The 22,535-nt window shown below is 42.5% G+C and overlaps 1 protein-coding gene across 3 annotated transcripts in view; it reads left to right on the forward strand.

Moving 5' to 3' along the window:
- LOC126183485 (uncharacterized) overlaps nt 1-22,535 on the forward strand; it is a 197,110-nt gene that overhangs the window by 166,370 nt on the left and 8,205 nt on the right. For all 3 annotated transcript variants that reach the window (XM_049925511.1, XM_049925512.1, XM_049925513.1), the window contains one exon: nt 6,314-6,585. In XM_049925511.1, the coding sequence (XP_049781468.1) occupies nt 6,314-6,585 (272 nt within the window). The remainder of the gene's footprint in view (nt 1-6,313; nt 6,586-22,535) is intronic.

The following is a 22,535-nucleotide window of genomic DNA, read 5'->3' on the forward strand; positions in this document are numbered from 1 at the left end:
ACAGCCTAGACACAATGATTAGGAAGCCGAAAGGCACGCGCTCAAACTCACGCAGGCTGGCGTGAGGTCTGAAACAGGATACGTAATGAATGCTATAAAAAAAAGTACGTAGCTTCTGGAATACTTAACTTTAATCCACATTTGTAGAATATCGCTCTTGATGATACATTAATAGAATCTCAATATCTATACTGGTAATGGCGCCCTGCTAGGCCGTAGCAAATGTAGCTGAAGGCTATGCTAACTATCGTCTCGGCAAATGTGAGCGTAATTCTCAGTGAACCATGGCTAGCAACGTCGGCTGTACAACTGGGGCGAGTGCTAGTACGTCTCTCTAGACCTGCCGTGTGGTGGCGCTCGGTCTGCCATCACTGACAGTGGCGACACGCGGGTCCGTCGTATACTAGCGGACCGCGGCCGATTTAAAAGCTACCACCTAGTAAGTGTGGTGTCTAACATTATCTGTAAACATTAATACATAGTTTGTTTGTAGTAAGTAGTCTCTCCATATTTTAGGTGCTATTTACAAGAACGTATTTTAATTTAGGTTGGGCTTCTTCTGGTATTAATCTGAACTCTTGTTTTGTTAATTATGCTTCAACAATCTTTTTAAGAGTATATATGAAGATACTAACTGTTCTCGAAAGAACAGATACCACTGATGACCGTGCAGCTTCTCTAGAATAAATGATAGTTAATTGAAACCCTCAGATGCCGACATGTGTTGTTGATATACCTCGATGGGGACAGCTAAAAATGTGTGGCCCGACCGGGACTCGAACCCGGGATCTCCTGCTCACATGGCAGACGCTCTACGGGAATCGTCACAGTAATGAGTGGACGGGCAACTATCTATTAGGTACATTACGTATGTAGATTGTGGACAGTTGGGAATGTGGGTCGCACGGAAGGCGTGCAAGAGATAAGTCCCTGCAGTCGCGCTATTCATCTGTGTCCTCTGTGGCTCACATGGATAGAGCGTTTGCCATGTAAGTAAGAGATCCTGGGTTCGAGTCCCGGTCGGGGCACACATTTTCAGCTGTCCCCGTCGAGATATATCAACAACACCTGTCGGCAGCTGAGGGTTTCGGTTATCATTTCATTTTAAGAGTGTTGGGAGGTTCCGGAGTCGCTGTTGAGGAGGCTGTAATTTTCCTCAGTATCGCTGAGAAATTGTATGCTGAGTGTTGAAATGTATGGAATTAATATATTCGTCCATGTAATTTGAGCATGAGCGACGTTGAGCAAGTATGAGTGAGCAATTGTGGTGATACATTTGCTTATGTGAGCATTTCATTCCTACTGCAACATCAGTTGCGTATGTAAGCAAATTCATCATACATCTTTTTTGCTGAGCGAACAGGCAGTGTCTGTGTGCAACACGAACGTAATTCCGATTTGCACAGAGAAATAACCATGCACAATTATTTAAGTCCGCCAAGGCAAATTGAACCTCATTTCATCATTATGAAATAGTTTGTTATAAATAAATTAAATAAATACGCTATCAAAACTCAGTGTCGACGAATCAACTGTTCGCTCGTACAAAAAACATTTGAGTTCTGGTACACGATCTAAAAGTACAAAACATGTCTCTAGTTGCTACAATTATCTTCCGACATCTTCCAGGTCGGTGACAAACACTACATATTAGGAAGGTTACATGGCATGGCACTCCATCTTCAGGCCACAAGTGGCCCATCGGGACCATCCGACCGCCGTGTCATCCTCAGGTGAGGATGCGGATAGGGGGGGGGGGGGGCGTGTGGTCAGCACACCGCTCCCCCAGTCGTTATGATGGTTTTCTTTGACCGGAGCCGCTACTATATTAGGAAGGTTAAGGGTAAAATAATTATGGAAAGTACTCATTTGGAGACATCACGACGGTTTTTTTCTTTTGTAGCACTAACCGTTTTGATGAAAAAACCGCAGTTTAACAATCTAGTTCAGTACTGCTGCTGAGCGACAGACATTGCTCTCTTTGGCATTTTTTCTACGCTACGCAGAGGTAACTCTTGGTCTTCCATTGTTCATAGAGACCACCCTGCTGTTTCTGCCTGTTTACATGTCTCTGTACTTGAATACGAATGCCTGTACCAGTTTCTTTGGCGCTTCAGAGTATAATGCTCCGGAGAAGTCTGGGATAGATTCCACCAAACCGGTGAGAAAACCTTATTCGAGGAAGCGCGTGTCATGAACTGAGGCAGTCATTGAAAAGGCTCAGTCGGTGATTTCGGAGGACTCGGGGTAATTTCCGAGGAACCTGGCATCAGAATTGAATGTCAGCGACCGAACAATCCGTAGGATGGCAGAGGAGGACCTCATTCGAGCCATTTAGTCAAAGACTGGCTCTCGGATAGCGTTGACATGTTCCGGTCAAAGTAGTCCTGGCCCCCGAATAGCCCGGATTTGAACTTCCTCGACTATTATGTTTGGAGCGTAGTCGAAAGAGTTACCAATAAGACGAGGCACCCTAATGTAGCATCTCTACCCACCGCTGTCGAAGCAGCATCCGTGAATATGGACAGCGCTCTTTTGAAGAGTGCGTGCCGTCCCTTCAGGGCAAGATTGGAGGCGGTCATTGCGGCTGAAGGGGGTTACATCGAGTAATGTTACTCTTGAAAGATACCACTATATGCATGTAAAAGGATTTTCATTTTATATTGTATTTTGTTTTAATAAATTTGCTTCAATAAAGGTTTCATTTGTCTGGATTTAAGCGCCGCACCCTGTATTATAAAAATGGATATACAGGGTGTTACAAAAAGGTACGGCCAAACTTTCAGGAAACATTCCTCATACACAAAGAAAGAAAATATGTTATGTGGTCATGTGTCCGGAAACGCTTACTTTCCATGTTAGAGCTGATTTTATTACTTCTCTTCAAATCACATTAATCATGGAATGGAAACACACAGCAACAGAACGTACCAGCGTGACTTCAAACACTTTGTTACAGGAAATGTTCAAAATGTCCTCCGTTAGCGAGGATAAATGCATCCACCCTCCGTCGCATGGAATCCCTGATGCGCTGATGCAGCCTTGGAGAATGGCGTATTGTATCACAGCCGTCCACAATACGAGCACGAAGAGTCTCTACATTTGGTACTGGGGTTGCGTAGACAAGAGCTTTCAAATGCCCCCATAAATGAAAGTAAAGAGGGTTGAGGTCAGGAGAGCGTGTACGCCATGGAATTGGTCCACCTCTACCAATCCATCGGTCACCGAATCTGTTGTTGAGAAGCGTACAAACACTTCGACTGAAATGTGCAGGAGCTCCATCGTGCATGAACCACATGTTGTGTCGTAGTTGTAAAGGCACATGTTCTAGCAGCACAGGTAGAGTATCCCGTATGAAATCATGATAACTTGTTCCATTGAGCGTAAATGGAAGAACATCAAGACATCACCAACAATGCCTGCCCAAACGTTCACAGAAAATCTGTGTTGATGACGTGATTGCACAATTTCGTGCGGATTCTCGTCAGCCCACACATGTTGATTGTGAAAATTTACAATTTGATCACGTTGGAATGAAGCCTCATCCGTAAAGAGAACATTTGCACTGAAATGAGGATTGACACATTGTTGGATGAACCATTCGCAGAAGTGTACCCGTGGAGGCCAATCAGCTTCTGGTAGTGCCTGCACACGCTGTGCATGGTACGGAAACAACTGGTTCTCCCGTAGCACTCACCATACAGTGACGTGGTCAACGTTACTTTGTACAGCAGAAACCTCTCTGACGCTGACATTAGGGTTATCGTCAACTGAAGGAAGAATTGCCTCGTCCATTGCAGGTGTCCTCGTCGTTCTAGGTCTTCCCCAGTCGCGAGTCATAGGCTGGAATGTTCCGTGCTCCCTAAGACGCCGATCAATTGCTTCGAACGTCTTCCTGTCGGGACACCTTCATTCTGGAAATCTGTCTCGATACAAACGTACCGCGCCACGGCTATTGCCCCGTGCTAATCCATACATAAAATGGGCATCTGCCAACTCTGCATTTGTAAACATTGCACTGACTGCAAAACCACGTTCGTGATGAACACTAACCTGTTGATGCTACTGATGTGCTTGATGCTAGTACTGTAGAGCAATGAGTCGCATGTCAACACAAGCACCATTACCTTCCTTTAATTGGGCCAACTGGCGGTGAATCGAGGAAGTACAGTACATACTGACAAAACTAAAATGAGCTCTAACATGGAAATTAAGCGTTTGCGGACACATGTCCATATAACATCTTTTCTTTCTTTGTGTGTGAGGAATGTTTCCTGAAAGTTTGGCCGTACCTTTTTGTAACACCCTGTATGTAGGTATGTATGTTTATATGTACGTTCCACAACTCTTTATAAACCATTGGACCAATTTGAGTGAAACTTGGTACACACATCACTTACTATCGCTGTGTCGGTAAGAATCACCAATCTATCGAAGGGGTGAGAGTGAGGGTAAAAATGAAGTGTAGCACAAGACGCTCGAATACCTTCAATTTACTCATCCAGTATTTGCGAATCAGGGCACTTTGAGACCTGCAAAAAACTTTACACATAATGTAAAGCTTTCACCAAGCTTTTTCTCGGTGACGACCTCCAAAAAATGATGAAAGGAAAAAAGTTAACCGCTTACTACATTGTCGTTGTTCATGCAGTAAAAATGCTGCATCAAGCATGAAGTTTTAATTTATTACTTCTTTACTACTGACTGTATTCGCGACACATTTTGCAGATAATATCCACATGTACCACTGAATGCGCCAGAAGGAATAATATCATTGTCCAATACATAGTTCAGGAGATGTCATAAAAAATGAGATGCTTGAAAAACTGGAGCCACTTTATGACATTGTAATTTATTACCTCGTTATTACTAACTGTTCGCAAAACATTTCACAGACGGTATCCACACGTGCCACTGGAAGTGCGCACGACCCATAGTTTAAGTCGGAATTCGCTAGAGATACAGGTGAAATGTGTGTACAAATACGTGTGAAATACATTAAATTTTTGTGAAATGCGTTTGAAATTTGTAAAAAGAACATTCTGAATCCGTGAAATGATTTCAACCAAGTTTGATACTAATATTAGTTATAATATGGAAATAAATACTCTGATGGTAAGAACCATAAGCCTCTTATTGCAGTGGGCGTGGTAACCTGGAGAGAGAAGGGGTAGGAGGAGATCGACAGACAGCGAGAGAGAAGGAGGAGATGGGGACAGATAAGGGGGGGAGGAGGGGGGGAGGAGGGGGAGGGGAAGAGAGAGGGGGGATGTGGAAATGGACAGTGAAAGGAAAGAGGAGGATATGGACAGAAACAGGTGAAAGAAACGATAGGCAGAGAGAGGGGAGGAGTAGATGAAGGGGGTGGAGGAGATGAACAGACAGCAGACAGAGGGGGAGGAAGAAATGGACAGAGACAGGGGAGAAGAGAAGACACAGAGAGAGGAAAGGAGGAGATAGACAGAGAGTGGGGAGAAGGTGAGATGGACAGAGGGAGGGGAAAGGAGGAGATGGACAGAGAGACAGTGAGGCGTAGGTGTAACAGAAAGGATGGGAGGAGGTGAACTAGGAGAGGGGGAGGAGGTGATGGGCAGAGAGAGGGGTAGGAGGAAATGGGCAGAGTGAGGGGAGTGGAGGAGATGGAGAGGAGATGGTGTAGCAGGTGGAGGACGAGATGGGCTAATAGAAGACTGGGCAATGCCTGCGAACTCAGCTAGTATACATATAAATATCTCCAGTGGTTGCAGACGCCTATTCGAGTGATGTTTAAATCATATAAAATTATTACATACTGAAATAACAAATATGGCATATTAGATTAAGTGCAAAGAACATATTATGTTGCCAACAGTGACTAATTTATACAGTACTTTAAATTATTGTTGTATTAAACTTTGTGTGTGTGTGTGCTTATTTAATAATGTACGCAGCTGTTAAAAACAGAGTTAACACCATTGTAAATGTTGTCATTTGTGTTGGTGCTATATGGTAATCTTTGCCCAGTTCTGTCGTTTGTGGTGAAAAATATGTAAATGACTCTGCGTTTGGCCATTTGTAATGAAAGACCTCTACACAATCTAGAGCCCTTTACCAAAAGTATTTATTTCTTTGCCTCCTGTTACCAGACAGATTACCTAAAAGTCGTGCACTTAATACACTGCTACGATTAATTGACATAACTTTACTTGAGGGAAAAGATTTAACCCTTGTAAACTGACGATAAAAAATAAATTGTGACTGATTACAGTAACTTTTATACTGTTTCCTCAGCATATTAAATATACAGCGATTCGTTCTTTTTGTATGCCTGCAGACGATATACTTGGCGAAATTCTACTACTGGGAGTGGGGGTACTTCCAGACTCTCGACATAACGCTGGACCGAGCCGGGTACTACATATGCTGGGGGTGCCTGGTCCTAGTTCCATCGCTGTACACGTTCACCAGCAACTACCTGGTAATGCATCCTCCAGTGGCAACCGCTCCTCTGGCAGCGGCCGCCCTCGTATTGGGACTCGCATCCGTACTTCTCAACTACCGCGTCGACTACGAGAAATTATGCTTTCGTACCGCCAAGGACGGCAGGTAAGGCAATATTTGCAAGCCGCTAGCGTAAGCACTAACAGGCGAAAATGTGGCATATGAACAAAGAAAACACTTTATTGATAGCTTACAAGTTTCTTTAATTTCCTCTATTCTTATCAGTCTGAAGACTGTTAAGTTGCATATCTCCACGCTTGTCTATCTATTTCAAGCCTTTTCTTTGCATGACTTCTGCACCCTACATCTGATTGAACCTGGGTCACCGTCTAATATTTTTGCACCAACTCCTGTCCCTACTATCAAATTAACAACTCCACGATGACTCAGAGTGTATCCTATTAACCTACCCTTTCTTTAAGTCAAGCTGTGGACAAAGTTCATTTTTCTCCAGTTCCATTCAGCACCTCTTCATTACTATTTCGATCTCTCTCATTTTCTGCAATCTTTTCAAGAAGGCGTTTCAAAAGCCTCTTTTATTTTCTTCTGTGTACTGTTTATCAACCACGTTTTACACATTTTCAGAAAAGACTTTCTAACATATAAATTTCTTGAAAAAAGAGACAGCATTGGTCGTATATTTTTTACTATCGCAAAATCGATTTTCTGTCACTGAGTGACCATCTTCAGTGCTATATTGTATAACTTAAATTAGGATGCACTGTTGTCAATAAGCTTACGGCAATCACATAGTCTATGTGATTGAGGTAAGCTTATTGACAACAGTGCATCCTGATTTAAGTTATACAATATAGCACTGAAGATGGTCACTCAGTGACAGAAAATCGATTTTGCGATAGTAAAAAAATATACGACAATGCTGTCTTTTTTCAAGTATACCTGTTATCTGGTCGTAGTGCACAGGACAACATGGAGTCGCCAATCAATATAAATTTCTATTTGACGTTAACATATTGCTCTATTTTAGAACAATTTTTCTTGCTATTACTAGACTGCGTTTTTCTTTACTTCTACTGTTGTAAATTATTCTGTTCTACAAATGATAGAGCACAGCAATTAGTTGTCCTTTTTTGCAGGTTTTATATGGCAAATCTAGATTTCGTCTGGTGCCTAGCCGTTATCAATGCACTATTTCATAGAATCAATGTATGTCAGTTCTCTGTTATTCGGACGTGTGTCAGTTCTTTCAAGACTCTTTCAGTCATGAAAGAACTTTGACAGGCGCCCGAAAAACAGGGAACTGACATGCACTGATTCTATGAAATAGTGCACTGATAATGGCTAGGCACCAGGCGAAATCTAGATTTGCCAAATAAAACCTGGAAAAAAGAACGACTGATTGCTGTGCTCTGTCATTTGAAAATCATATCACAGACGCTGAGTACACCTACGTTCCCAATAGAAGGTAACCTAATTATTTTGCTGTCCAAATAGAAAATCTCGTTTCCTAAATATTTATCTCTGTATCACATGAGACAATCATGAGATTCTTGCTCAGGGATGAATTTCGTTCCCATTAATCGAAAAATGTTCAATTTCTATTTATCTCACTGTTGACAAGATACAATTAAATTGAACAAATAAAACAAAGCTCTCTAAAGCCTGTTCAGTTTCCTGACACATAGGATCGTATTCGATTAAAATCATCTGTTAAGGCATTCGTATTACATCAAATACATCATGATGTTTCTGCCAGGATATATTGATTCAGAATATCGACTACAGCTACAGTGCACCGACTAACTTCATATTACTCAGTTACATCTTGAGGTTTTTATAAAGCCTACTGGTACATTCAGATTAGTTACTAATTCATCGCTCTACAAATTCGTACATAGATGAAAGTTTACTTTAGTCACGTTTGGTTCCTAATGCCTCAATCAGTGTTTCTGCCGCATAGTACGAGAACGTTTAATATGTGTTACAACTTTTTTGAAAGATAACCGTGAATTTCTAACTGCTTCTGTCTCCATCATGTGGCCATATTACATTAGTATTTTCTGTTCCATCGTCTCCAGACCCTTTCGTTTCTAGACGTTTTTCTAAATTACTTATTTTGTTCTTTTACTATTTGTGAGCTAGGAAAAGAAAAACATCATTACATACCTATATGTCTGCATACCTTTCAGGTGGTGGATTCACTGCTGATATCGCCACTTGATAATAACTAAAAACTGGTGCAAGATGAGTTTGTTAAAAGAAGTACTGTTCTTGTGAAAATGTTGCTAGGCCTTAGAAAGATAAAGTGGAATAACGTTTTGGTGAAATTTGGGTTCTGATCCTAGTATGGCCGTTCTCGTGTATGTACTTATGGATGCATTTAAAACTGTAGTGTAATACAAACAAAGTAAAGGGAAGTTTTACTTAATCCTGTGACAAGGAGTGTGGTAAAAAGTCATCACAAACAGAATTTATGATGGTTGTGGAACCTGTTGCAACCACAACAACAAATCAAAAGAATCTGGAAGAATTTTGCACGGCTTTTTAGAAGGAAATGCAAATATTTTAGTATGATGGAAAAAGCATTATGAAGCAAAAACATACAAATATATGCTCTGTTCTCAACGGTTTCATAAATTTAGGTGCTGATACTTGAAACGAATGGCGTTGTGACCTCTTGGATGCACACATCAGTCGCACAGAGATGCGACCACTGTCTGTGCAAAGTGATGGAGTGATGATTGTCACTATTCTAGAACGTCTGATTCAAAATTTAGTACCCCAGTTGGTGTTGTGTGCAGTGTCACGAAGAGATACGTATCGTGCAGAGTATGCTGAAATCGTGTTTGTCTATTGACATTGCAAAGCAAATTCAAAGATTTGTTTACCGGAATGGCAACGATGTTTTACTGAACAAAGAATATACTCTTCGAAAGCTGACACACGCAAGCATGGCGCGCTCACCGTCTAATTTGTTCCTGATGTCTCTTCCTTCGGTCGTCTTGTACATATTTGTATTTTTTCTTTACTACTGATACTATTACTGTATCTTCCCCAAGTTTTATCGTTATTCTGTATGCAACTATTCATCACTCTTGCCTTTGTATCATCCTTTATGTCAACACAGTGCCCATTGCGTTCAACAGTTTACCTAACTTGTCCTTTCTTTCAGCGAGAAGGAATATGTCAGTTTTCGAACCATTTGCTATGCTCTTTGATCCTGTAGCAAATTATTCACCCCTCTAAAATGTTCTTCCGCATCTTTCATTGCTTCTTCGACTTATAAATTCAACAACACTGGTGATAGGCTGTCATCTTCTTCTCTTATCTCTCTTCATTTTATGGTGAAACTTTATTTTTATAAGTATCATAAATTAGTATTCTGCCTGTGATTTACGCACATTGTTCTCAGTATTTCAGACTAGTTATGGCCTATCTTTGTGAAAATCCACTGCATGTCACAATAAGGGTCATATCATTCTTTCCAAATACTCTCGTCTGCCGTTATAAAGTACCGGACTCTATATCAAGAACTGTAATTAAATATCTCGCTACAGAAAGTAAGGACACTGAGTGAAATACTACTTTCCCCATTTTGCTTACTATCACTTGTCAAACCTGGTGGGAGCGTTTTGAATATTTCTTAAAATTCTTGCTTCGTAAAATGTGTGCACTTTATACGGGCATTATGTATAACAGATAATGCTAAATGCGAAATATTAATAATTCAAAAAGTGGAGAATTGTGGCCTATTTAGAAATATACGTAAAGAAAAAAATACTTACTGCCATAACGGTTAAAATATTCATCAACATGTGGTATAACCGTCGCAGAGCTTCCGATCGTTCTTGGTTCAATACATTTGCATGTTGGTAGAAATAGAATACACCGTGGATATCACACAGACATAAATCAGGTACTTTTCTATAGCTGAAAGCATAAAATCACACTATTTGTGAATTTATCATGTAGTTATAAAATTACTGACGCAAATGAGACACTACATGTTAGTGAAAAGTATTAAAAAAAGCTCATGTCTTTTGCATATGGTATGTTTCTCTTGTACCAATTTGAAAAAATAATTTTAGGACACCGCTTAAATCATTATCATCAATTCAATATCCACTGACAGATAATGGGCTGTTCTCCACCTTTCCAGGATTTACGGAATTCAGCTACAGGTAAACATTTTTTTGCAACATGTTTTGTATTGTCGTCTACATCTTAATTTACATTCACACCGGTACTAGTCATTTACTTTCCTGTTCCACTCACAAATAGAACGAGGGAAAGACGACTATCTGTATGCCTCTGTATCCTCTGTATGAGCCCAAATTTCTCGTATGTTCGTGGTCCTTACGGACAATGTATGTTGGAAGCTACAGAATTACTTACGATGCCGGTTCTCTATATTTTCAGCCGGCCGGAGTGGCCGTGCGGTTCTAGGCGCTACAGTCCGGAACCGAGCGACCGCAACGGTCGCAGGTTCGAATCCTGCCTCGGGCATGGATGTGTGTGATGTCCTTAGGTTAGTTAGGTTTAATTAGTTCTAAGTTCTAGGCGACTGATGACCTCAGAAGTTAAGTCGCATAGTGCTCAGAGCCATTTGAACCAATTTATACATTTTCACAATAATGTTCCTAGAAAAGAACGTCGCCTTCCCTCCAGGGATTCCCATTTGAGTTTGGAAGTATCTCCGTAACACTTGCGTGTTGTTCGAACCGACTAGGAACAAATCTAGCAGCCTTCCTCTGAATTGCTTCGACGTCTTTCCTTAATCCGACCTGGTACGGATCGCTAACACCCGAGCAGTACTCAAGAATAGGTTGCACTAGCGTCTTATATGCCTGCCCACCTTCATCGTCTCGATCTTTTCTCATCTCTTGAAATCCGCCAAAGAACTTCCTTGGTCCGTCTACCATGCATCCTCCACTATTTCATTTCCTGGTTGGTCATAATTACGTCGTCAACTCCGATCAGTTCCATGATCCCTTTGTTTATTTTGATGTCATACCTGTGTAATGCTGGGGTGCGAACACAATATTATCAGCTAGGATGGGGTCACATCTACCCCAGAATGGCGTCTGCGGGAACTGTGGGTTGTCTTCTACCGGTATCGTGGCGAGCGCGGAATTAGAAGAGGTCAGTCAGTAATAACATTCTTTATTGTGCAAGTCTTCAGTGCAAATGTTGATCACGGCGTCCTGTGGTGCCTCAGCATAGCCCCCAGCTGCGTATCCGGCCCGGAAGGCGGTGAACAGCAGGCCTGGCTTGGAGAACCCAGGACCCCAGGAGACGCCTGGAGTGCTGGATGAAGTCACTCTAGAGGTGGCCTTCCTTTTTTGACATCGGCTGGAGGCCCAAAACAAACAGTTAGGCTTGCACATCAGCCGTTAGCTGATGACCCTACTATGCGAATATGAAGCTGCTTGGACCCACCTACCCCATCACGCCACAACGTTTCGAGAATGGATTACTGAAAAAACAGTACTGAAAAAATCGCCCTTCAGCCAAAGGCTACACAATTTGTATTTGAAGATGGTTAAAATATATAAAAGGTGACAGTAAAAGTTGATTTTGTAAAAAATACGTAGGTGGACGATATTTACGATTCTTACATTAAAATAAATGACAATAAACGAGGATTTGGTGAAATACCCATAGATGTAAAATACTGATGGTTTTTAAAAGTCGTTTGGCAATTTTATATTACAGTTAAAAGATAGTCATTGATGCCAGGGTGTAATGGTGATGCCAAGTGACACATGAAAAAGGTGGTATGATGAAGGTGTCTGCAGAGAAACCCTGGGTTGGATTAAATAGTCATTCCTCAGGAAGAGACGTGCTGCCCCCTAGTCACTCGTGACCGGATGGAGATGTGTTTTTTTTTGGTGCGGCTAGCGACCTCGTGCTGATGCATGGTGAGGTAGACAGTGGTCGGTAGCTTTCGGTGCCCCTCTGGTGGTCTGGGTTTTTATTTATTGATGTTCCCGTGTGGCTACTATGGAGCACGCGCGTGTGACTTACTTTGAGTCGCACATCGTAACTGTCGTGAGGGCTGTGGCAGGTGTTCCTGGTCACAATAGCTGACCCTTCGTGTGAATTCTGCACTTCGTCACTTTGTGGTAGGTTCATATTGATAACACCAAGTCTCGTCAACTGTGACGATTTTTTTCAGAAAAGAACTGAGCACGTTTTGCATTCCAATTAAGTCACGGAAGGTGCCCATGTGCCGTCTTTTTTGTTCAGATGTCAAGGTGTGTGGGATAAACTTCGCACACACTTTTCTCTTCTTCAAAACACGCTGGGGAAGGTCTTGAATACTTGATTTAAAGATATTCCTCCATCGCGATTTGTGAGAGAACCATGCTGACACACTACAGCTGCAAATACATTACTTAACACTGACTCCTCGTAATGGACTAGTGGAATTCACTTCTGTTCTTTATAGCTGTTAGTTCAAGCTGACACGATGGATACTGCCCTGGCCTCAATTACACAAATTTGGAAATTTGTGGTAAGGTCTTACGGGACCAAACTGCTGAGTTCATCGGTCCCTAAGCGTATACACTACTTAATCTAACTTAAACTAACTTATGCTATGGACAACACCACACACACCCATGCCCGAGGGAGGACTCGACCCTCCGACGGGGGGGGGGGGGGGGCGCACGGACCGTGACAAGGCGCCCGAGACCGCGCGGCTCGCGCTTACACACAAAGAATAAAATCAATCACGGAATCTTTTCCATGGGTGGCGTAAGAACATCGACTGGCGTGAAGATGGCGTTGGCTGTAGTCAGAATTTCTGGAACCAATTGTAGTAGAAATACAACTGATGTTAGTAACTTAGTGGCGAGTATTTATAGTCGCTCTGCCCAGCTATGTTGTAACAGGGCCCTGCATCCAACCAGGAATGTGACTATGGAGGTGTATAAATTCATGCCATCACTGCAACAGATCAAGATCTTGCAGCATACTGTGCCAGCAGTGTTCTAGCACCCAGCAGCAGGATTTCATAGGCAGCTTCCCTGCCCATCTCTTACACAACGTCTGGACTGTGGCAGTTGCCGCAACACTTCTTTGCCCCCTTAGGAAGCTTCTGTCCTTCGAATGCCAGGCTGGTGAATTTCTTAAAATAACCTAATACTATAACGTTTACATTCTCTTACACCTTTATTTACCATTTTCTGACTGATTATCTTTTTTCTTTGTTCACCTTGCCACATAGTCTATGGGGACTGATACACCAACTACTGTTTCAAATCTTTGGTCGACCCCGCTCAGTTGGTATGTAATAGAATGACCCGGTGCTGGTAACTGCTGCAGCATTGCCCAATACTTTGGAACACTAATGCACTCCTTCTCAGCAGTTATCATAAAGAGAACGAAGTATGGAAGGATCTAGGGTATTATTCTGGTACGTCAGGTTCCTAACTGGCAGTATTGTTAAAGGATTATCTGGCAAATACAGCTGAGGATACGTTAGATTCAGGGTCACAGGCGCTGTTGTTGTTGCTGGAAGCTGAAAAGTCGGTCCTGAGATATCACACTTCTTTCCATTCAGTATTACTCCGCTGTTCCACAGTTCTAAGTGTTCTGTTCCCTATGAATCTCCCTGCTTGTAGAAAACGGTGATAACTACCACCGGGTCATGTATGGTGTATATCCAGCGAAGTCCTATCTTCTGGAAATATGGTTATGTTGCGAGTATGTAGTGCGGACATCCTCCCTCACCTGCCTCCCCAAGAAACGGCTCCACCTGGCATTTCTCTATAACAGTTTGGACTACAATGGAATGGTGTACTGTGATCTGCTCTGTTTGTTATCTAAATTTGGAACCTGAACATACCCATACCTATACTTCACTTTCACTATGTCCATACCAAACATAAAAAATAGTATTCTTTCCCATCTGTCGTTCATTGCAAAACAAAGCACAGCCGCAAATTACTACAATAACAATTCACCAGATTCTACACGCAATATCTGACAAATAATTGTTGACATACCACAAGGGTGAAAGTCATTCAAACTTTATAATTTCCAGACTAACATTGTTCTTGTCATCTGTCAGCATCACTAGACTACCAGCCAGGAACCATACAGTGGTATAGTTACACCAGTGATCCATGACGTTGGCACACTCTTGAGCGAAATTCAAATATTTATAAATAAAAACAAAAGAATTCATCATCTGTACATGATTCAGTTCACATACGCTCATCACTGTGGTACACGACATTAAAAATGCACCTAAAACAAATAACAAAAATGGCTCTAAGTATTATGGGACTTAACATCTGAGGTCATCAGTCCCCTAGACTTAGAACTATTTAAACCTAACTAACCTAAGGACGTCACACACATCCATGCCCGGGGCAGGATTCGAACCTGTGACCGTAGCAGCAGCGCGGTTCCGGACTGAAGCGTCTAGTAGCGCTCGGTCATAGCGGCCGGCCAAATAACCAAAAAAAAAAATTAATACAGTATACCTTCCTCTTTTTGTCATCTTAATGTATGGAGTGGTCTGCTCCAATTGAGTGTTACCTACCCCTTGCTACCTCCTCACCACTCTTCAGGTACTGACGCCAGTAATGGTGGTAAAGAGTCCATCTCACCATGATAGGGCAATATACACTCAATGTGGATAATTATTGTATGGGTAGGAATTTGTAGGTCCACTTTCATCAGTGAGATGATCTCAACCACGTGGCATTGGTCTTGATAATGGGTAAAATATTTTTTCGTCTTTATGAGTTTGTTAACATCACCTGCTGTCCTACATGGCAATGTGGTAACTTACAATTCCGTCATCTAATTCTGTTTGTGACATTCCAGGGCTCTTTGTACTTGTTTCTATACCTTCCATAAAGTTCTGGCGAAATTCTGTAGTGAGTCTCCATTCCTCTCTACGTTAGGCTTTAATACCATTTTCTGGCTATCTACTACTGCGTATGGCGCTTGTACTTTCTGCAACTCTGTAGCGGTGCTATCCACTTCGTATAATACTGAACCATTTGACAGAGGTCGTCTGCATGCCCATGGGTTCTGCCTGCTGGATGAACTCAGCAAGCTTGGAATTTGCATCCTTCAGAACCAACAGCCATTTCAGTGACAGAAATGCACAGCCATGTGTATCATTGCTTGCTTCACTTTACAGTACGAATTCCTTCTCATACACTCCTGGAAATGGAAAAAAGAACACATTGACACCGGTGTGTAAGACCCACCATACTTGCTCCGGACACTGCGAGAGGGCTGTACAAGCAATGATCACACGCACGGCACAGCGGACACACCAGGAACCGCGGTGTTGGCCGTCGAATGGCGCTAGCTGCGCAGCATTTGTGCACCGCCGCCGTCAGTGTCAGCCAGTTTGCCGTGGCATACGGAGCTCCATCGCAGTCTTTAACACTGATAGCATGCCGCGACAGCGTGGACGTGAACCGTATGTGCAGTTGACGGACTTTGAGCGGGGGCGTATAGTGGGCATGCGGGAGGCCGGGTGGACGTAACGCCGAATTGCTCAACACGTGGGGCGTGAGGTCTCCACAGTACATCGATGTTGTCGCCAGTGGTCGGCAGAAGGTGCACGTGCCCGTCGACCTGGGACCGGACCGCAGCGACGCACGGATGCACGCCAAGACCGTAGGATCCTACGCAGTGCCGTAGGGGACCGCACCGCCACTTCCCAGCAAATTAGGGACACTGTTGCTACTGGGGTATCGGCGAGGACCATTCGCAACCGTCTCCATGAAGCTGGGCTACGGTCCCGCACACCGTTAGGCCGTCTTCCTCTCACGCCCCAACATCGTGCAGCCCGCCTCCAGTGGTGTCGCGACAGGCGTGAATGGAGGGACGAATGGAGACGTGTCGTCTTCAGCGATGAGAGTCGCTTCTGCCTTGGTGCCAATGATGGTCGTATGCGTGTTTGGCGCCGTGCAGGTGAGCGCCGCAATCAGGACTGCATACGACCGAGGCACACAGGGCCAACACCCGGCATCATGGTGTGGGGAGCGATCTCCTACACTGGCCGTACACCACTGGTGATCGTCGAGGGGACACTGAATAGTGCACGGTACATCCAAACCGTCATCGAACACATCGTTCTACCATTCCTAGACCGGCAAGGGAACTTGCTGTTCCAACAGGACAATGCACGTCCGCATGTATCCCGTGCCACCCAACGTGCTCTAGAAGGTGTAAGTCAACTACCCTGGCCAGCAAGATCTCCGGATCTGTCCCCCATTGAGCATGTTTGGGACTGGATGAAGCGTCGTCTCACGCGGTCTGCACGTCCAGCACGAACGCTGGTCCAACTGAGGCGCCAGGTGGAAATGGCATGGCAAGCCGTTCCACAGGACTACATCCAGCATCTCTACGATCGTCTCCATGGGAGAATAGCAGCCTGCATTGCTGCGAAAGGTGGATATACACTGTACTAGTGCCGACATTGTGCATGCTCTGTTGCCTGTGTCTATGTGCCTGTGGTTCTGTCAGTGTGATCATGTGATGTATCTGATCCCAGGAATGTGTCAATAAAGTTTCCCCTTCCTGGGACAATGAATTCACGGTGTTCTTATTTCAATTTCCAGGAGTGTAGTTTGGAAAAATCAACACCAGACCAATTGTCAACAATTATTTTAATTTGCTGAACACATCCTTACACACTCATGGTTCTCATTGGGAGTGGGACGTTTCAGAACAAACTTTCTATAACAATTTGCTGAGCCCAAAAAGTCTAACTCTTTCTCCATACGTGGCGTCCAAAATTCTGAATAGCTTTTACTAGTGTGGTGTCTGTTTGTGCTGCCTTATGACTGATCACGTGTCCCAAATATTTTAGTTCCTGTAGTGTGAAGTAATACTTCTCTGTAGTCGCTGTAGGTGTGTTGCACACAGCCAATTAAACACCTTCCTTAGCTGTAACACATGTTCATCCATATTCTTCACAAAGGTAATTATTTCATCCAGATTTGCTATATGTGTCCTTGGAGTGTTTTGCAGTGGCACGCTTCAATAAAATCTCCTCATTTTACGAGCCCTGGCAGTCAATGATTTTATGTCCTGATGACAATGGTGGAGGCAGGTATCGAAAGTTCGAGTATTTTATACGAAGTGACATAGCTTGTAAACCAAAAAGATTTTATCAAATATACTGTAGACTGATTTGGTTTTAACCCTCACAAAACTGCATCTAATAAACACTGAAATTTGGCTGGTATACTCTCTAATCCAAATGGTATACAATGATACTGGTAGTGAACCAAAGGAACCAAAAATGCCATTTTCCACAAGTTCTCCAGTGCTGCTTCTAGCTAATAGTAGCCACTCGTTAGATCAGTGGTCGGGAAATACCTAGACTGTCTCAGATTATACACAGTTTCCATTATATGTGAGATTGGTAAAGCATCTCTAATTGTACAACTATTGAGGGTATCTGACCCCAGAGATCACTACCATCCACTCCACATGACCTATAGTGTGGTGGGGCCAACCTCCCCTTTCCCACGAGGTCCGAACTTACAACATCCACCTATGGACCTGTGTCCAATAGAAACTGACGTTCTCTACAATTAACTAAACCAGTTAAGCAAAATTTCCCCTCTGCACACGCTTTAGTTGTAATAAAATTTACTGAGAGTGCTGCTAAGTACCGTGGGGCCTCCATTGCCATGTAATGGTAGGTTACCATTCTCATTCCATGTCTTTCTATCATATGCCTCATTCTGTCTGCAATCTCGTTCTTGATGCCTTACTCTCCCTCATTTTCAACACTGCAACTAATGGCACTCTCGTCATATGTGGCCTGACCAACCGCAATGCTAATGCTTGACCTCGGCGGACTTGGGTCACTATGTCTATTTCCTTCAATGCTGTTGCCATTCCTATGACTCAAGCTACTCTTTAAAAAATTTTGCCAATCTTTTCGTGATGCACTAAGTGACAACCCCCATAAAAATGCATCCAACGCTCTTTGTGCTGGCTCTTGCAGAAGAACCCTGTTAATGTCACCACATTCCATCAGTTCATACACATTGCTCTAAGTTTTATAATCCTGTCCATCAAACCGTCAACTCACTTCATGATACACTGTTCTAGTGCTTCCGGTTATATCTACAACTATTCTTCCTCTTATATCACTATAACAAGCCTGTCCTCAGAATTTCAAATATCTCTGCATTCCACAAATAATTGTGATACATCATGTATGTGTTCACACCTCCTACCAAAAATAACTTGTCCATATGCAAAAATTGTCCCTGTGGTCAACTTCCTAGCTTTTCAGTTGTTAACAGGTTGTCTATTAATACTAAGACATCCTCCCCAACTTAATCTAGAAAAGAAGAAACTAGCGTAGTGATTCAACATTTGAGATGGGTACTGACACACTGGAGGAGGACCTGTTCTCTCTTAATGCATCTAATTGTTATGCAAGTCCGTGTTATCTGACTGCATTTGTGCTTTTGGACTGCCTCCTCAATGGTAAACCCGTGTACACCTGCAAAGCCTTTGTCTACAACAAAGGGAAAAATTCAGTAGGGATGCACTTCCTACTACTATCACCATTCCACTTTTTACTACAGACACTTCCAATCCTTAGGATTGAGTGCATCAACCATGTGCATTCTCTACATTCTCTGGCGTAATGCCTAGGCATTACACATTTAAAACGAACCACTGCTGGACGCATGGAGTTTTGTGCCCGAAGTGCTTACATCGCCCACACCTAATTCATTGCGAACCACCGTCTGTTTTCTTAGTATGCCACCTGAAGTTACTTAAATCGATGACTGAGTCCACGTTCACCAGTCGTACCTTCGACCCAGCTCTCCAGTTCAGGTGATTAGAGGTTGTCAGTGTAGTCGCATGGAAAAAAGTAAAAACGGTTCATTTCATTGTTGGTTACAATGTCTGTGTTTATGCAATAACTGTATCATCATAATACAAAGTCGTTCAGATATGCATGCTTATCTGAAGGAACAGACACTATCACTGAAGATTACAGCTGGGCTAAACATTACGAAATAGTTCCGAATTCTGAGACAATACACTGACACCAGGTGTTTGCGACATATGAAAATTGGTGCCAGATCTGGAATCGAACTCGGATTTCCCACTTATTGAAAGTGATCACCTTACTCATTCCAGCTGTACGAACATGCCTCAATGACTAATCCTAACTTCCATATGTCACGTAGTCACAACCATTATACTCGCACGTTTTGTAATTCCCGCAAAGGGAAACAAGTAACATATCATCATTTTAGCACGATGAGCCATGGATACATCACTCATACTTACAGTGTCTGTGTTTTATACGGTGTGTGTATCTTCACAGTACAAAATCCTTCGACGGTCTAAAATGACGATATAATATTTGTGTCCCTGTGTGAGAATCACTAACTATGCAAGCATAAGGACCATGACTACGTGACATACGGAAGTTCGGATCGGTCCTGCTGGCGTGCTCGGACAGCCAATATGGTTAAGGCGACCGTTCGCGATAAGCGGGAAATCCAGACCCGAATCCTGGTCAGGCACAAATTTTCGTGTGTCAAAAACAACTGACGTCAACACATAATCGCAGAATGAGTAACAATTTTGTGCAATTAGTTTCCACTCACCACGTTCAAATGATGCAGATGAGCACTGGCCTGCAACGTCACTCTCTCTTACTGGCTTTCATTTGACACCAAACGTAAAGGTTTCGGCAGTGTAAACACCATTAATAGTTCTGTCAGAATTGCGTGTGTGGGATCTATGATTTGCATTCTGCGAGTACCCTGGCGAGTGAGAGCTCAACAGAACGAGCTATAGTATGAATACAGGTGCAGTTACTGGCTGATAAGCAAGTCTTCATGGTCCCTCTGCGCAGCTATGTAGCTACACGACCCCGCGTCCTGACAAGTTGGTGACAACGATTGCCACGGCATGTGTAAATTCTGCCAACCACTATGGTGGTTGGTGGTCTGGCAGTATGGTTGCTGTTCATCCGGCAGCAGGATTTTGTACACAGCTCGCCTGCCCACCTCTCAACAGGTTGTGAAATCCCTAATGTGACTCTTGCTGTAACAAGTAATCTTTAATATTTTATGAAAAACCGCAACCACCCACTTTTTATGTATTTTTATTTATGCCAGTAAGCGTTTCGGGCTGTCACCTATCTTCAGTTGGCGTTATACGTATTTCAGTCTGCACTTAGCACATCGTTAAAAGTATAATAATCTCCAACAACTGTCTTCCTGTTTCTTGTTGAATGGCCTTCAATTTTTCAACACTTTTTGAATGAAACAGTCCAAGTCTCCATGCTAAACATAAAAACTGGTAATATTCCCCATATAAGCTTTACTTTGAGACACATCGAAAGCTTAGTTTTTAAACCCCTGTTTAGTTTCCCAGAATCACTCAACGACAATTTTACTCTTCTGTTGAATTTTTTGCTGTTCTTTTGGACGTTGTCTTCAGCTGTCATAAATACGTTAACAGGACTCTGCAATGTCGATCTGACATCACTACGATCCTGTGTACGGGAGCTTGGTGGCTGTTACAGTTGAGGTTTCTAGCGTGCCAAAAAACAATAGATTTTTGGGGGTACTAATACATCTAGATGTCATTGTGACTTTTCTGTTCTTGTTGGTTCAGTTCTTGTTGGCAGTACTTTGATGACTGTAGCTACTGTGGCAGGCAGTCACGCAGATTATGGTGGCCTTTTCCACACAAGGAGGCAAAAGATTAATAGTAATGAGTATATATTAGTATAAATTGGTATATGTTAATAATGAATTAAAGTGGGTCTGCCTTCTTCCAAGAAGGCTCGTTTAATCCCCAAACATGATTCACCACAGTTTTAGCATCTTCAGTACTTTTTTTTCCTTTATTGTTTCTGAAATACATATGTACGAAATAATTCATACTAGGAAGGTATTGACATCATACTTTGTTGTTGTTTAATCTACCTCTGTATTTCACTATTTTAGGGTTCCGCACCTCAATGGGCAAAACAGAAACCATTATAAGATCACTTTTCTGTTCGTCTGTCTGTTAAGCCCTGTTTTTCTCAGGAACGGGCAGAAGTTGAGATTTATGTTAAATACAAAGGTCTACAGCCCCTTGTCGGTGCAAAACATTTAAGCTTCTAAGTCAAGAAATCAAAGGGTACGACACTTCATGTCACATATTTTGATCCTTGCAAATTCACTCATCAAAACCTATGAAGTAGAGTCATGAGATTTGGCAAGATCAAGTTTTCACAGCATAAGTAAAGACAAAAACCCGAAAACTGTTAATTCGTAATTATATCACATAAAAATACTTTTTGCTGTTAGCTGTTAGCCTGTCCATCTATTGAGGCCCTTTTTCCCAGGAACGGGTGGTGGTATCGAGTTTAAATTTATGTCAAATACTAAGGCAGACGATCCATTGCCGTTATAAAAAAATTAAGTTTCTATGGGAAAGCAATCAAAAGCTACGGCCATTTATGTCACAAACTTTGATCCTCTCAAACTCACTCATCGAAAACTATAGAGTACTTTCCACTGACTTAGAATCATGAAATTTGGCAAGAAGCAAGGTTGTACAGTATAAGTAACGAAAAAAATCCGTAAATTGTTAATTTTTAATTCTATCACATACAAATGTTTCACATAAATCGCATAACATTTTTTCCCCATTTGTTGTCCGTCTGTCTGTAAGTCTGTTAAGACCCTTTCTTCTCAGCAAATTTCTAAGAAATTATAAGATCTAAGGTCCCTTGGCGGTGTAAAAAATGTAAGCTTCTACGTCAGTGTAGTCAAAAGACACTGTTATTCGTGTCACATATTTTGATACTCACAAACTCAATCATCAAAGCCTATAGATGAACTATGTAAATACAGATGCAAGTTTGTAAAGAACCCTCGGAGCACGAGTCCTACCTGCGCTTGTCCCGGTGTTTTTTGTTTTTTTTTTTTTTTTAACCTTATGTGTGCCTTGTAGCTGCCAACAGAAATCAGCCACAAGTCTAAATTGAAAGATCTTTCATTTGTAAGACATTTTTTTTTTTTTTACCTTATGTGTGCCTTGTAGCTGCCAACAGAAATCAGCCACAA

The sequence above is a fragment of the Schistocerca cancellata genome, chromosome 4 (assembly GCF_023864275.1).
Source record: "Schistocerca cancellata isolate TAMUIC-IGC-003103 chromosome 4, iqSchCanc2.1, whole genome shotgun sequence".
Lineage (NCBI taxonomy): Eukaryota > Metazoa > Arthropoda > Insecta > Orthoptera > Acrididae > Schistocerca > Schistocerca cancellata.